The sequence below is a fragment of the Diabrotica undecimpunctata genome, chromosome 3, assembly GCF_040954645.1.
Source record: "Diabrotica undecimpunctata isolate CICGRU chromosome 3, icDiaUnde3, whole genome shotgun sequence".
NCBI lineage: Eukaryota > Metazoa > Arthropoda > Insecta > Coleoptera > Chrysomelidae > Diabrotica > Diabrotica undecimpunctata.
In genome coordinates this window covers 23,567,175-23,585,120 of record NC_092805.1, presented here as the reverse complement: position 1 = coordinate 23,585,120, position 17,946 = coordinate 23,567,175, and the positions used below count along the sequence as shown (strand labels likewise).

The window sequence follows — 17,946 nt, the reverse complement described above, 5'->3', positions numbered from 1 at the left end:
AAAACCATCAGTTTAGTAGCTTGAAAGAAGGAGGTATCAGTAGCTTGGAAGAATATCATGGATGCGAAATTTGAAAGAATATTTTGACTAATGACTTTTTCACAAACTGGCTGTTTAAATCAACAATTAAGATTTACGATATTCTAAATAAATTCCACTTTCCTGTAGGAGTGGCACAAACCAGAAGATGAACGATTACGAAAAAGAAGAGAAATATGTAGGAATATATAACAATTACTATTGCAATTTTTTATATATTTGATATATTAATTAAATAAAGTATTTGGAAACAAATCTGATTTATTACCGTTTATTAACTTATGATTTATGAAGTTTTAATATTTTTTAACGCAATTTTTTATATATTTGATATATCAATAATTGAATAAAGTATGTGGAAGTAAATTTGATTAATTACCATTATTAATTTGAAGATTTACGACGTTTTAGGTAATAATTTAATTAAAGCATGCCACTTTTACGATAAGAAGTATTTATAAACAACTGTGGTAATTTTGCAAACTTAAGAAGTCACCAAAATGAAAAATTGCAAGATTTATGTAATTTTATTCCTACTAGGAGCGTGCCATTCATGTAAGTTATTCTTTTTTCATTTAACATAAAAAAGTTAAGTTATTATTTTGCTAGAATAAGCGGTGGTTATTAAAACATCTGCGTCTTACTTTTCTTCTCTGACCAATGGCCAATGGGTCTATCAAGCAGCGCTTTTCTAGCTGGGTAATTTTGTTCTATCCGAATTACATGTCCTACCCACCTGCGACGTCTAATCTTAATATATCTTACAATATCTGTTTCCTGGTATATTCTATAAAGTTCGAAGTTGTATCGTCTTCTCCACACTCCATTGTGATTTACCGCTCTATAGATTTGACTTAGTACTTTTCTTTCAAAATATCCTAACAAGGTTTGATTACTTTTTGTGAGAGTTCAGGTCTCTAAACCATATATGTTAGGACTGGGCGTATTATTGATTTGTAGAGGTTTAACTTTGTATTTCTTGATATAATTGAGGATTTAAGCAGGAGATTAGGATAAATTAAAATATATAAAATACATTTTAATATTAAATAATTAAATTAAAATAAAGAGATAAAAGATAAATTATTAAATTTTTATTTTATCTTTTAATTTTAGGTCTGTAATAATTAGTCTATAATAACTATATATATATATATATATATATATATATATATATATATATATATTTATATATATATATATATATAACTAATAATAACTAATAGCTTCTTAATTTGTTATTTTATATTGTTATTTTTTGTTTAATAAGTACAAATACCCCCTCAGCCGCTCTTTTGTACCATACCTCAGCTATACTATTTTCTTTTTGTATGCCACTAGTCACATGGACAAATTTTCCATTTTCTGTGATTTCCTTGCCTTTTTCTTTGTATCTGTTCTTAAGTAACATCTTCAGTTTTACCTCGCCAACCCTGTACCTTTCATGTTGCAAAATTTATTGTCCTGTTTCGTCGCCGTAGTGATCGTCGAAGGGTTCCAGTATTTCCTGTATTCTGAGATTCGCTGTCTAAATATTTCTTTAAAGGTATTGGGGGGCAGGCCCAATGTCCAAATCCTCTACCTAGAAGACCGAGTAATTTTTCCTCAGGGTTTTCTTTTCATACATGGTATATGGTATCATATAAGGTACACTCATAGAGTGCTATCAGCAGGGCCAGCAGAACTCTGGTCCTTTATAACAGTGTCACTCCTCTATTCCTCTTTTTTTTTCGGGCTTGAGACCGGCTGAATCGGTAAAGCTACTGAGTTTAGCCCACAACTAACATAAGCCGAGTTTTGATATGAATAAATATGTCTTAATTTTCTCTAAACGTAATGTCATCTCCTACTTTATTAATAATAAGTGAAGAGTTTGCAAGACTTACTAATTCTGTATCTACCTGATTATCATTTGTAGTATGTGACGAATATATGCTATATTAAGTTGGGTGTGAACATGCCAACATTTCTAAAAAGAAACATATATATATCTTCAAAATTGTTAAGCGTCGTTTTCACATTTTATTCACCCTTAATATTTTTATGCTTTTATTTAAATAAAATGTCAAATTTGTTATTCTAAAATATTTCAGTAACCGATGACGATTTAGAAGGTGACTCCGAAAGTTTAGAATACTTCTTATACGAGGACAAAGACGGCCAAGTTCAAGTAGAGTATCTCGTACATACTAGTCTAAACCTCACATGTTCCCCATCCGATGTAAAATATCTTTTCTTCAGTAGATCAAACCCTGATATAGGCGTAGAGATTAAAAACAACAATATCCATAAATTGGATAGGACATCATTTACACCAAACCGAGAAACTGTTTTTATCATCCATGGATGGAAGGGAAGCCATGAAGCAGATCTTAACTCACTTATCAGAGAATACACATTAAGGGAGCATGATGTCAATATATTTGTCGTCGATTGGAGTCCAATTGCAGGAAAACTTTACATAATTGCAAAGGTAAATAAATAAATAAATATGTTCTTTAAAGTATTTGATAAAATATCCATTATCAGTATAACCAATGTTTAGAAACGAATTTCTTTTTTGAATAACAAAGGAAATTAAAAATAAACAGGGACATAAAGTTACTACATATTGATAATATTTAATAATTAGATCTTATATACAACAAGGTATATTTCTATCAAAATTTGCAAATGTCCCTCAAATTACCGATACCGAACATAATTTTTATTTCTTACAAATGTGATAACTCGTTTCATATTAGTTATTAAAATAGGAAATTAATCACAAGGTAAGAAAATGTTACTAATAGTAATAAACAACATAAATATAAAATCTAAGCTTGACGTTAATATTGAGAGTAAATCCAATATAAGTGCAAATCTTTACTATGTCGGGATAACACCATGAGGTTTTCGTAAATTTTTTCTCATAATTTACTATATGATCACTAACAGGAAAATTTTACTTTTATGATTGATCAAAAAGCAACTGTGGTAATTAGCTGGGATTATAATCACAAATAATTTCAGTCGAATCTATAGCAAGATATTAAAAATACAATCCAGAAGAAATATAAGAACAACAGTGATTAATAATGTTCAACAAAGAACTCAGTGTTTTTAAGCGGGAAAATCAGCAACCCACTATCTAGTAACATTGACTTACAAAAACCCCACGTTGGGCGCCTTATTTGTGATAACATTAACAGCTATATCATAAATTGAGGGCGTCAATTGTATACCAAAAGTACGTTGAAGACTTAAAATATGGTAAATATAAGATTAGAATGAAATTAATTTAATATATTTATTGAAATAAAAATATTATAAGCAGCAGTTACCTATCCTTTTTAAATTTAAAAATACAAAAATCTCAATTTTGCATACATAAAATAAACTTATAAATAAATATTGCCGTATGTTTAATGGATTTGCTACGTGCTCTAACGGAAGAAATGGAATTACTACTGTGTTATTACATGATAAATGGTACTGCTACTCAGTTTTTACATGTTAAATGGAATTACTGAAACGGCCGAGGAAAAAGAACTCAAATTTAATGCTTTCTTATTTCGAAAGATGATAATAGAAATATATGTAAGTAAAAATAATAAACAGTTTAACGAAGGCGGAAAATAAAATATATAATTTATTAAAATTATGTACCGCTAAATAGTTTTTAAAAAGCTTATTCGTTAATTTCAATATTCAGTATTAATATCAACAGCTAATGTATGAATTCTTCTTTTCTAGAAATTAGTGAAAAAGGTTGGAGGGTTTGTAGCAGATTTCGTTAGATCCCTGATTAGAGAATACGGTTTAAAACTTGGTACGTTGAAATTGGTAGGCCATTCCCTTGGAGCTCATGTCTCTGGAAATGCTGGAGCTGCTTTGAATGGCAAGGTCGACACAATTGTTGGTAAGGTTGTATTATTTTTTTTAGACATTATTAGGATATACTCTAACAATAAATTTTAAAGTCTGGAAATATCTCAGAATCTAAGTTAGAAGTGTTTAGAAGTAAATTAGTAGACGAGATGTAAACGCAGATGCAGGTGATATTGTTAATATTTTCAATGATACCAAAATGTAGTCTAGAAGTATCCGTATCCGCATTCGAACGAAAAACAACGAAGTTTCCACATCTGCACACCACCATGTCTTTGTAATTGATTTGAGGGAATTTAGACCCTTGTTACATGTATGCAGCATAAACTCAACGTGGAGTTTCCAAGTAACCGAGACAACTTAAGTATAGAGATTTTTTAATTTTGGAAAAAATCTAAGGGAGATTTAATATTCACAACAACTGAACGTAACATCACATAAAATATATCACTGTATATACGGACGGTCTTCTTTAAATTTAATGTACAATGCCATACTAAAACAAAAATTAAATAAATATAATATTTTTTTAGGTTTAGATCCGGCTGGTCCTCTATTCAAACGCTTCAGGAAGGACAACCGTATAGACGAAGACGACGCAGTAAATGTGCAAATTATCCACACCAATGGAGGGCGCCTAGGGTATTATAACCTATGTGGAGATTCCGATTTCTATCCCAATGGAGGAAGATCTCAACCAGGTTGTGGAATTGATATAGTAGGAACCTGTTCTCACTCTCGGTCATACGAACTATACGCTGAATCGCTAATTAGCAAAGCTTTTATTGGGCAACGATGCCGTAGCTATTTAGAATACAAATTAGGTAGATGTTTCGGACCAAAAGCCAGCATGGGAATGTTCCATATTGATAAAAAGTAAGTATATGCATTATTAGTTACCTACGTGTAATAGTACTTACAAGATCCCGCCGCAAGATCACTACGTTCATAACGTAGTTAATCAAACTAACATTTTTTCATACATTTGAAATTAGGAGACTGCATTAATAATAGCTTGCCAGTCAAAAAGTGGATGCAAATTTTTAATTCAATTAATAGTAATTAATTTTTGAACAAAAATTTTATTTTGTTCGTTTATTTTTTGAATAAAGTACGCTGCTCATGACGTATATGCATGTCTTTTTATATTAAATTCAGGTAATTTGTTGTCTTAATATGAAATATTTCCAGGAGTAAAACAAGGATTTAATAAAAACCATGTCAACGCAAATAGAGAACTCATGGCTAATCTCTTTGCTTTTAACGAACTGAGAATCAATAATACATTTTTCGATCATAATCCAAGAGGCATAAATGTATAATTGATTTTATAGTCAGTAATAGAAAAATCCACCCAAAGTAGATTCTAGATATCCGAACTTTAAACTCAGCAGGCGCAGGGAGTGAACACAAACTAGTACTAGCATAAATAGGAATGAAAATAACACCAAAACTGGAAATCACAGAGGAAAAATTCAATATGGAATCACTATAAAAGAACAAATTTACAAGAGAAATGTACCAAATCAGAGTAGCACAGAAGATACAGCTAAAACAAATAGACGACATCGAAGACATAAACGCGAGCTGGGAGAAAATAAAAACAAGATTGAAGAAGCAGCTCTAGGAAAACTCAAAGTTATACCGCTTTGCATCCATAAAGCAGCAATTTAAAGAGACGACTACTAGAAACAACAACGTCACCAAATGGACGAAGAAGTCTTGGCAGACCAAGAAAAAGATGTTGTAATAATTTAAACAATTTAGGAGGCTAATATTGAAGAAGAAACAGGCTTTAAAGCCTAGATAAAAAAGTTAAAAGAAGAAGAAGAAGCAGTTACCTAGGAAAAAATGGTCGCAAATTAGGGTTGCCAGCTGTTAAAAATGCCAGGTATCAAAGATAAAGTACAATAGAGTTAGCGCACAATGAAACGTGTTTTGACAAGTGATAATAACAATATCTATAGACGCATGCTTTAAAAAGTCACACAACTGACACTTTAAACCAGTGACGTTGGACGATAGCTCCCTTTCACTTTATCTGTGATACCTCGCATTTTCAACAGCTGGCAACCCTAATTTACCACCTTTTTTCAACATGTCTCCTGAGTTTGTTTTCTCAAAGAACTCTTCTCCGGTAAGGATTTATTAAAATATTTTTCAAAAAGAGCTTAAGACTAGGGTAATAAACTTCATACATTGGAATGTTGGATGCAATTATCATCTCGCATACATCAAATTTAAATGTGTCTCTACCTCCTGTTTTTCTTAACTATTCCGCCGAGACACTTGGAGAAAATTTATTTTTCAAAATTTCGTTTATGAATGGTTTTCTGATAATTATGTTTATTTACAATCTTTATCATTACAGATTATTAAGTAAATGTGTTACAGATTTTAGGAGTGAAGAAGATACATCTAATGATGTCTCACCTTATTCTATTTTGGTTTAGTTTAGAAGTAGGTCTTGAGGCCAGGTTCTATCTAGTTTTCTTGTGGCTGGACCATTGTTGAATAATTCCTTTACTAGCATTGACTTCGTGGCTCGATGGATTTCTTCTCTGATAAAAAGAATCTTTTAATCGTAGCGAAGTGTTTAACTACTTACGTACCATGCTGCATCCACTATCGATCTTAGCACTTTATACCGAAATCTTTGGATTATATTCAGCGAATTTGGCTTTGCACAGCCCCATAGGTGTAGTCCGTAGAACCAGGTTTTAGTATGGCTTTGTATAGAAGAATTTTTTTTGGGTGTTAAGTTTTGATTTACGTCCAAGGAGCCAATATATTTGCCGGAATTTTAAGTGAAGCTGCCTTATTTTAGTCTGGATATGTTTCTTCCAAGTAAGACGTTGGTCAAGATGGAGGCCAAGGTATCTAGCGTATGTTACTGAAGGTATCCTTACATTTTTCATTCTTATATGTGGGCATATGTTGTGACGATTGGTAAATGGTATTTGAGTTGATTTTGTTTTATTTACTTTTGTTCTCCATTTCGTATATCAATCACTGAGTATGTTCAGATGATATTACAGGTTTTGTGGGGCTTGTATGGGATATTCATTTACAGCAAGTATTGCTACGTCATCAGCAAAGAAAGCGATTGTAGTATTATTAGTTTCTGATACATCGGCTGTCTAGAGTGAGAAAAGTAGCGGCCCTAAAACACTATCCTGCGGGACTCCGGAGTTGATAGGACAGAGGTTGGATTAATGGTCATTGAATTTGACCTCTGTGTCAAACTTTGTCAAACGCTTGTGAGATGTCTAGAAATACAGCGTTGGAGTATTTATTTTCTTCAAGACTTTTGATAATTAATTTATCATTCGATGGACTTGTTGGGTAGTGGAGTGATTTTCCTGAAAACCAATCTAGAAGTAATGTTAGGAATCCATGATCTGCGTATATCCTTTGTAGCAGCAATCTTTCAAAAACTTTGCTTATGGTTGGGAGTAGGCTGATGAGTCGATAAGATGTTACTTCAGTTTGCTCTTTTTATGGCTTGAGGATCATAATCATTTCAGCATATTTTCATATTTTTGGAAAGTATGATAAGCTTAGCATGCGGTTAAATTTAACTTTTAGCAAAGTAATGGTCTTGCGAGGAAGTTTTTTTAGTACCTACTTGTGCCGAGAATAAATCATAACCTGGAGTCTTTCGTTAGTTGAGTTTGTTTATTACTTTTCTGACTTTTATAGAAGTAAAACTTTAAATTTAGGGAGACAAACCATTTATAATTTATTATTAACCCAAAAATTTTATTATAGAAAGGCTTAGTAGCACTAAAACCTTTAAATGATAGAGTGCTAGCCTTAAATTTTAGAAAAAATCACAGGTAGGCGGAATTTAGGAAAAAATGCAAAATGTGTTAAAAACAACTAAAATACACAAAATAGGCAAAAATGCATTTTCCTATATACTGCTTGCACTGCTTGCCTATATTTTTTATATAGGATACAACAATAATCGATGTAAACGTGAGAGGCAAATGAGAAAAATTTTATTGTTTCGAGAAAAAGTTGACGAATTACAATATTACAAGATTATAACGTCTTTTGAGCTTCATTTCTTAACCAATTTTTGTCTTACAGAAAAAAAAAAACCAAAATGTTCAGAAAATCACAAATTAATTTTTTTTTACTCTTTAAGAGTTTTCGAATCACTAGTTTTTTTTAATTATTTAAAAGAAACCATTTTTAACAAAATTTCAAAATTTATTTTTTTCAAAAATATAATTTTTTTTGTTTTTATTTGTTTCAGTGCGTTTGGTTCCTACTTTCTTAAAACTAACAGCCAACCTCCATATGCCCAAGGTTAAAAAAATCTTGTATTATATTAAATAACTATGCTATCAATAAAGTTTAATGTAAATGCTTGGTTTCTAATTTTATTATAAAGATATATTTTATTCAAAATTTGAATGAAAATTGTGATATCAAATGGCCATAAATGGTCGTTTATAGTTTTATTGTATATTATGGCAATATTATTTAGCTATAAGGCTCACACTCTCTCTAAGGGAAAATTCACTTATCCCAGATACCTACGGTATCAAAAGGATTGAGCTCTGATGGGACTTTTTCCTTGCTATCGAGTCCTTGGTACTTGGTGACTTGGTACGTCGGTGTATCTCCCAAAAATTCTTGCACGCATCTGGATGTTGAGAGCAGCACAGCTTTCTGCATGATATATTGATGGTCATTTACACCCAGCTTTTTTTATGTTTTCTAGGAGATTCTTCGGAATGACTCCAGTGATAGAAAGAATAATGGGTGTCACCTGGGTACTTTCCATTCTCTCATTTCCATTCCATATTTGTTAGGTATCGCCACATCGATTAGTGTTGTTTGTCTTTTAGTTTACTAACCAGCACCAGATCTGGTCTATTATGTGCTACAGTTTGGTCTATGAGCACAGTGCGATCCCAGTATAGCTTGTAGTTGCCATTGGCCATATTATCCAGATTTAGCCATATGGCTCACACTTCCTCTAAGGAAAAATTCACTCATCTCAGATACCTATGGTATCAAAAGGATTGAGCTCTGGTGGGACGACTCTTACCGTGTTATCGAGCCCTAGGTGACTTGGTATGTTGGAGTATCTCCCAAAAATTTTTGTACGTAATTGTCGCGAAAAATACAGCTTTCTGCATAGCCTTATAGTTATGTTCATTTAGACCCAGCTGTTTTATGTTCTCTAGGAGATTTTTACGATCAATTTACGATTAGTGTATCCTCCTTATACTCACGTATGGTTCACAGACGTGGACACTCACTTAGTCCAATATGGATAAAATAGTAAAAGCACAAAGAGCGATGGAAAGATCAATGCTCGGGGTGAGACTTATAGACAAAAAAACAAACAAATGGATTAGAAGCAAAACGAAATTAAAAGATGCAAGAGAACATGCTGCCAAATTAAAATGGAACTTCTCAGGACACAATGCCCGACTAAAGGATAAGAGATGGAACCACGAAATACAACAGTGGAGGCCTTGGTTAGGAAAGAGAAGCAGAGGAAGACCACAAATGAGATGGGATGATGATATTAAGAAGATGGGATGACACAACTGGAAGCAAAATAGAAGACACTGGATTGATTTGGGGAAGGCCTATGTCCAAAGTTGGATTACTTAAGGCTGAAGAAGGAGATTTTTGAAAATAACACCAGTAGAAGATAGAATAATAAGTACGGTCTGGGTACTTTCCATTCTCCATTCTCTTCTTATTTGTATTTTTAGATCTCTGTACTTGGCAATCTTTTCATTGTATTTATCACGTAAATAATTGGTTTTGGGTATCGCCACTTCAATAAGTGTTGTTTGCCTAGTAAGTTTATTAACTAGTAGAAGATCCGGTTTATTATGCACCACTGGTTGGTCTGTCAGCTTAGTGCAATCCCAGTATAGCTTGTAGTTGTTATTTTCAAGCATTCTGTCAGGGACGTATTAATAATAAGGAAGATGGTCGGTTTGGAGAAGTCTCAGTTTGTCAGCTAGTTCTTGGTGTATGAATTTTTTTTACTGAGTCATGGCGTTCTATGTAATTGGTACAAATGCCTGTCAGCTACCGGTAAAATGTTGGATGGCAATATTATTATTATCAATATTATTATTTATAATCATATATACGTCTTTTAAAAATGGTTATTATTTTAGAACTTAATCCAAAGCCAGATAGCTTTTGGTACAGCAAATTATGGATAGTAGAGTCAAAAGCCCGTTTATAATCTACAAATGCAGCGTATACTTTGCGTTTTTTAAGTCGCAGTAGCATACACATCACATATACATCACAAGTGAGGGTGAATACATTATCAATGCAACTTCTTGATCCCCTAAACCCTGACTGAGACCCAGAACAATATTATTTTCTCTAACCCAATCTCCAGGTCTGTTTAACAAAATATTAGTTAGTATATTCTTAAGAGTTAAGTAGGACAATGCCTCTATAGAGTGTTGGATCATCTCTGTTGCACTTTTTAAATATCATGCTAAAAATGACCTCATTCCAGTTATGCACAGTTACGGTCGTTTCCGATATTTTATTAAACATGCACGTTAAATGGAGTATTCAATTATTTGAAAGATTAAAAAAAAATCATAGGAAATATGGTCAGTTTCAGGTGACTTATGATCGGAACAGTATATATTTCGTAACTTGTTATAATAGGATCAAAATGCGATGTCTTGCACAAAAAAACAGACATTATGATCTAGTTTTCAGATATATATATATATATATATATATATATATATATATATATATATATATATATATATATATATATATATATATATATATTGTTATGATGTGTTTTTTGTTTGAATGATGAGCAATGAGTATTTTTAATAATATAGGGTTTTTATCGCGGTTCTCAAAGAATTAGCTTGTAAGTACTTTTTTAAATTATCTTTATTATAACTATTATGAAACACACATATATATCTAACCTAGTCAATGTAAATTTAAAATAAACTATCTTTAAACTGATGTTCTTATAAAACTAATTAAATTCTATAGACAATCTAAAATTTAAACAAACTATCTTCAAAATTGAAATTGTTATGACACTAACTAAATTATATTAACAAAATTTTGTACCTTTCTTTCACTGAATGCCTAAATGAACTATTTTCCACTAAGTATATAGATTCTAATCACCACTGAGAGTCTTCGTACTTCGGTTATCCTTGTTTTTGTGAAATTTCTTTTTCCAATTATCAGCTTCTACCAATTTAAGATATAGTTTTCTTCACCAGCATGTATACACCACCAACCAAACCAGCAAACAGCATTTATATTTATTCTTCTTTTCTATATACCAATATCCAATTATTATAAGTTGATTTATACTAATCTCCAACCATAATATAATTTAATTTCTTCCAATATACCTTTTTTTATCTTCAATAATTATTTGTGTATAATTATAAATGTGCATTAAATTATATGCATAATTTTTAATCTTCATTCAACTCACTATATTAAACATTTTGACTATTTGTACTTGATTCACTGACTCCAAATAACTTTCATAATAAACTGCTTGACTTCTGACTAAAAACTTCCAAAAACTGCCATCTTGAATCCAAATCACGGGTATTTATATGTTTTTTGGATTTCTAGAACCATCTCGTAAGATATCATGTTCCAATTTGTTCTATCAAATACTTGTCTGAATTTTCTGGAACAAACCATTTCGCAAACATGGCCATCTCCGGAGATCCAGAGAATTCCATTCTTTTCTATTAATAATTTTGTTTACATTTAGGCTTTTCAGATCAGAATATATAATTAAATTAGTAACTAACACTCTAATTTAATAAAATACACATTTCAAACAATATATTATTATAACCCACTTTATATTTGTAAATATTCTTAAACGTCACTTCAGAGTATAAATATCTGTCAATCTCCGAGAGTATTTTTGGTTGCCTAAGCACATGGCTCACTTATATATATTTACAATATTAAAATACACTTTTTACAATTATTATATGCTAATTTATTAAAAATGCCCTCACATAAATATATTTTTATTAAATTCTCTAGTATATAACTTATTTAAAACAACCAAATATCTAATATTATGTAGTATATAACTTATAAATTATTTTCTATAAACCCTAATCGTCACAATACCCCAAAAATAATATTTAAAATAAATAATTTACTTATTATTTTTTTAAATATTAATTTTCTCATACCTTATTAAATTTAATAAATCAAATTTTTTTTTATTTATTTAAAATGTGTTAAATACATCCCTGTTCGCTGTCTATGTCAAAACAGAGAACAACGGATCACAGTTCGGCTATTCTATGGTCAAACTGTCATGTCAAATGGAGAATGGATTTTATCAGAGAATAAAATATAACCTTAATTAAAAATATAATGGATATTGTGTTCTGTTTATTTATAGACAAAATCTAGGAATTATTTCCATTCAAAATAACTTTCATCAATATAAATTGGTAAGTTTTTTTACTTTATTATATTAGAAAGACCTTTTTATAGCAATTATAGTATCAATTTTGTGTCTAACCCCAAATTATGATTTTTAGGGTACAAATTAATTTCCATATATACAAAATTCAACAAGTATGATGTCAAATTGATTCAAAATAATGAAATCTACCATCTATCTATAAAATGGATCTATCAGTAAGTTATTAGTGTTATTATATTTGTGTTAAAGGTATAGAAAATATTATTCAATCTCTTCATGATATTGAAAAATGTCGTTGATATGAAATATGCCTCTTAGTCTGTTCTCTGCATCTATTAACACATAACTATTTAGTCCATTCTGATTTTCAATTGTATATGGACCTTCAAACATTGGTTGTAATTTCTTACAACGGTTTTCTTTAACATTACTTTTTCTAAGTGAACGAATTAACACTAGGTCTCCTTTTTTAAATGTGATTGGTTTTTTTTTATATTTCGATTTTGTCTTCTGATATATTTTTCAGCTTTCCTCCTAATTCGGTTATTCACTTTCTGCATTACTTGTTCTAACATATCCTGATTATATTCACTAATCCACTTTCTGTTTCCTATATGGCCAAACATTAAATATTCTGGTACTTCCTCTGTATTCAAATTATGTGTATTATTTAAAAAATATTCTACTTGTGGTATATGTTGCTGCCAAGTTTCATGTTGGTTTTGGCACAGTATCCTTAAATATTTTATAACTTCTTTAATATATCTTTCTGCAGGATTTGCCTGAGGATGTCTGATACTTGTAAAATGAATGTTGATTCCCTTTTTCTCACAAAATGTCCGAAATTTTTGGTTGTTAAAATATGTAGCATTATCTATTATGCAATTTCTAAATGGTCCTATTTCTTCGAAAAATTGATTAATATATAATTTTAATGTTTTAACATTTGTTCTGGAGCAGGGATATAGTTTAATAAATTTTGTATATAAATCAACTATCACTAGTATATGCTTTTTTCCTGTTGGACTGAGAACTAAATTTGAAATAAAATCCATGGAAACTGTATTTAGTTTTTCATATACCACATTAGATTTATATGTGTTCTGGTTTTTGAAATTCTTTTCTTTGTTTAGTTGACATATTGGGCATTGGGTAGTAATTTCTTTTGCTATACTTATGTCATTCTTTGCAAAATAATTGTCCCTAAATAGCATCCAGAGCTTTCTTGAACCAATATGCATATAATTGTTATGTAAATTTTTCAATATTTTCTTTGCTAAAGTTCTAGTTATTACATACACTTCTATGCCATTTATTATTTTATAATATACTCCATCTTTCCTAAGGACTTTTTGTTTTTCACTCAAATTGATCTGATCTCTTATAATTTCTTCTTTAGAATATAATCCAGTACTTTCTACTAATTGATTTAATCCAATTTTTATTGTTCGCTGCCCTTTTTGTGGTGTATTTTCTAACCTTGATAAAGCATCTGCCACTATATTGGATTTTCCAGAAATGTATTTGATTTCAAAGCAGTATTCACTAAGTATTAGACTCCACCGATGTATTCTACTGTTTCCATATTTGTTATTTAATATAGACGTTAAAGCTTGGTGATCTGTTTCTATTGTAAATTCATTACCCAACAAATAAAATCTTAATTTTGTGACACAGTGTATTATACTTGCTAGTTCTAATTCTGAAACTGAGTAACCCTTTTCATGTGGCTTTGTGATTCTTGAAATAAATTGTATTGGGTATTCGACCCCATCATGTATTTGTAATAATACCCCTGATAATCTCTCTATTGATGCATCTGTTCTTAATATGAATGGCTGTGTGTAGTCAGGATAGTATATTTTCAAATTTGACAGAAAAATGTTTTTAATTTCTTGGAATGTTAGTTCTCTTCTCTGATCCCATCTCCATTTTACACCTTTTCTCAGTAGTTCAAGTAATGGAATTTCTTTTATACTTAGATCTGGTATCATCCTTTTATAATAATTAATTATTCCAATAAATCCTCTTAAAGTTCTTAAATTGTGTGGTGTTTTATATTCCTGAATGACTTGTGTCCGTTCTGGATCCATTTCGATTCCCTTAGTGTTAAGTTTATAACCTAGATATATGACTTCTTTTTGAAAAAATGTACATTTTTCTTGATTTATTTTTAGTCCAACTTTGTCTAATCTATTTATTATAATTTTTAGGTGTTTCTCATGATCTTCAGCCGTTTTAGAAAAAATTAATATATCATCAATGTAGTGAATTACAAAATGTTCATATTGATCCAAAATATCATGAAGACATCTACATAGAGCACTGCAAGATGATTGAAGTCCAAATGGTACTACTTTGAATTGATATACTACTCCATCTATCTGAAATCCTGTATACTGTCTACTTTTTCTTTCTAAAGGTATTAACCAGAAACTATGCTGTAAATCGATTTTAGTGAAAAATGACATTCCTGTAATTCTTCCTAATATTCCATCTATACTCATTGGTGCTTCAAATTGCTTTTCAGTAATCTTGTTGATATTCCTTGCATCCAAACATAACCTGATTTCACCTGATCTTTTTCGTACTACTACTATGGGGTTGATAAAACGTGTGTCTGCCTTCTCAATGATCCCATCTTCTAACATATTATTAATTGTTTTGTTTACTTCTTCTCTGTATTTATATGGTATTGGGTATGATTTTGTTTTAAAATCTTTTTCTTCTTTAACTTTTATACTATGGATATAATTTTGTGCAATTCTATTTTCTTTATTGACAAGTCCCTTGTGTTGCTGCAATATGGAAATGACTATTGATTTATATTCTTCAGGGCAATTTAAAACTTTCATCATATCTTCTTCTTTACAAATCACATTATTCTTCAATATGTACTCATTATTCCTTGCTTCCAATTTTACGCACTCCGCCTCGTAGGCATCCATCTGCTTAAAATTTCCATTCCTTAAATATTCACTACAATAATTATTCTTTACATTCTTTTGGGACATTTCCCTATCATCAAAATACATTTCTTCTTCATAAACATCATTATTTTCTTTTAATAATATCCTATCAACTCTTATTCCTTCTTCCACCTCATCTTTCTGCATAAATTTAATTATTTGCCCTTCCAAAGTTACCATTTTCTCTTTAAAATCTATCTTTACTTTCTTCTTTTCCAATTCATCATTTCCCATTAATATATCAACACATAAATCCTTGACAATAAATCCTTGCATATTAATTTCTTTATTAAGAATATTAATTTTAAAATTGGCTAGTTTATCAATTTCACCCAACTTCTTATTATTTGCACCAATAATTTTAATTTTTGGAATCTTTATTATATCTGATAGTTTTAATGTATTAAAAATAAAATTCTCCGAGACTAAAGTACTTTCTGAACCAGTATCTATCATAATTTTAATCATTTTATTTTTGGCCAAAGCATTTATATAAATTAAATTAATAGAGTCAATAATTTTATCCTCATCTAAAGAAATAAATTCAGAAGGTTTTTCATAATAGCAATGGCCTAACTTGTAATTCAGAAAGTTTACTGCACAAAATTTTGATTATTAGAATTGTCAGATTGTATCTGACCACTTGGATCTGATGTCCTATGTCTTTCCCTACTATGACTTCTACTCACATTTTCTTGCCTTGTACTATTTCGTTCCCTGTCTTCGCAGCTTCTATTCCTTCGAACACAATTTACCTGTCTGTTATAGTTAGGTCGCTCTGTATTTCTTCTATTGTTAAAATCTTGTCTATTATTATTAGTACTGTTATTAAAATGTTGTCTATTATAACTAGTATTGTTATTAAAATTTTGTCTATTATAACTAGTATTATTATTAAAGTTCTGTCTATTTGGATTAGTGTTAGTATTATTAAAATTTTGTAAATTATCACCATACCTAGTATTATTGTTATATGATTGTCTATATTGTTGATTATCATTTTTATTATATTGAAAAGTATTGTTGTTTTTTCTGTTGTTATTATTACTTGTCATATTGCCTCTTTGTATTCTTTGAATAAAATTAATAAAACTATCTATTGTTTGAATATTTTGTACAGTTACGGTTTGCACAACATCAGCATCAAAATGTCTAGATACATTTAAGACTGTTTCATCCTCTCTAAGTGGTGGTTCTAAATATTTTGCAACTGTTATCAATTTCAATGCATAATCTACCATATTTGATTTTAAATTTTGATTATACTTTCCAAAATATAGAATTTCTCTAAACTTTGCTTGCTCTAATTCACCCCAATAATAATTTAAAAATTTATTTTCAAATGTTTGAAAGTTATCTAAATCATTTTCAATACTAGCAAACCAAGTTGCTGCATTGTCATTTAATGTCATTCTAATATAATCTTTAATATCATTAATATTATTCACAAATCTTAATTTATGTTTTAAACTATTTATGTATACTCTAGGATGCAAATTTTTTATATTACCAGAGAATTTAATCCCAGTCTCATTTGTTAAATTTAAGTAAGGTCTCCCTATGTCTCTCATTTGTGAAATATCATCTATTCTCTGTTCCACATTTCTTATTTGATTACTATTTATTTGGATATTTTGTTGTATATCGTCTAATTTTTCTTCTGTGTTTCTCCTGTCTTCGTTAATTTTTACTTCTAAGTTACTTTTCTGTAGCTCTATTTTCTGTTCTATATCTATCTTATTATCTTGAATAATCCTCTTTACTTCTGTCCTCTCATTGTCTATCCTTTTCTTGTAGTCATTCCGTATACTTTTTATTTCATTTGCTACTTTTTTCTCTGCAGCTTCAAGTTTTTTATCCATTTGTTTTACAATTTTATTATTATTATCTTCTATTTTCTTTTCTAATTTTCTATAATTCTCTTCCAATTTCTGTTCCATTTTTTTCATGTCTTCTTTGACTTCTTTTGAATTCTCTTCCAATTTTTTTATGTCTTCTTTGATTTCTTTTAAATTCTCTTCCATTTTCTGTTCAATTTTTTTCATGTCTTCTTTGATTTCTTTTGAATTCTCTTCCATTGTCTTGTTCATCTGCATCATTAATGACATCAAAGCTGCCATATTGACATTTTCCTCTCTTTCTGGATTCATTTCTGCAGTATCTTGTGGAACTTGAACTAAACTCTCCTCTTGTATAGGTTGTGTTTCTACTTCCACATCTTCTTCATTCTTTTTGCTTCTTGTACCTTTCTTTCCTTGAGACATTTTGAGACTTTACTTGTTCAAATATAATTAAAAATAAAATCTATAATTTTTCCTTTCTACTGATAATTAATTTAATTATATGAGAGCACTTGTCTTCCCAAACTAATTCTTTTAAATAGAGAGCCCCACGTTGGGCGCCAAATTGTTATGATGTGTTTTTTGTTTGAATGATGAGCAATGAGTATTTTTAATAATATAGGGTTTTTATCGCGGTTCTCAAAGAATTAGCTTGTAAGTACTTTTTTAAATTATCTTTATTATAACTATTATGAAACACACATATATATCTAACCTAGTCAATGTAAATTTAAAATAAACTATCTTTAAACTGATGTTCTTATAAAAC

At 30.0% G+C, this 17,946-nt stretch overlaps 1 protein-coding gene across 1 annotated transcript; it reads left to right on the top strand.

Moving 5' to 3' along the window:
* The first annotated feature begins 437 nt into the window (after nucleotides 1-437).
* LOC140436589 (pancreatic lipase-related protein 3-like) lies at nucleotides 438-8,285 on the top strand. The gene is made up of 5 exons (XM_072525533.1): nucleotides 438-594; nucleotides 2,133-2,512; nucleotides 3,775-3,940; nucleotides 4,443-4,785; nucleotides 8,174-8,285. Exons 1-5 carry the CDS (start codon nucleotides 540-542, stop codon nucleotides 8,229-8,231), a joined length of 1,002 nt encoding a protein of 333 aa, XP_072381634.1. The 5' UTR covers nucleotides 438-539; the 3' UTR covers nucleotides 8,232-8,285.
* The last annotated feature ends 9,661 nt before the right edge of the window (nucleotides 8,286-17,946 follow it).

What these genes read in the sequence shown, in the direction of transcription:
- LOC140436589 (XM_072525533.1), top strand. Translation starts at nt 540, where the DNA reads ATGAAAAATTGCAAGATTTATGTAATTTTATTCCTACTAGGAGCGTGC. An exon ending in CAAGGTCGACACAATTGTTG is followed by an intron (nt 3,941 to 4,442) that starts GTAAGGTTGTAT and finishes ATATTTTTTTAG; the next exon opens with GTTTAGATCCGGCTGGTCCT. An exon ending in ATGTTCCATATTGATAAAAA is followed by an intron (nt 4,786 to 8,173) that starts GTAAGTATATGC and finishes TATTTGTTTCAG; the next exon opens with TGCGTTTGGTTCCTACTTTC.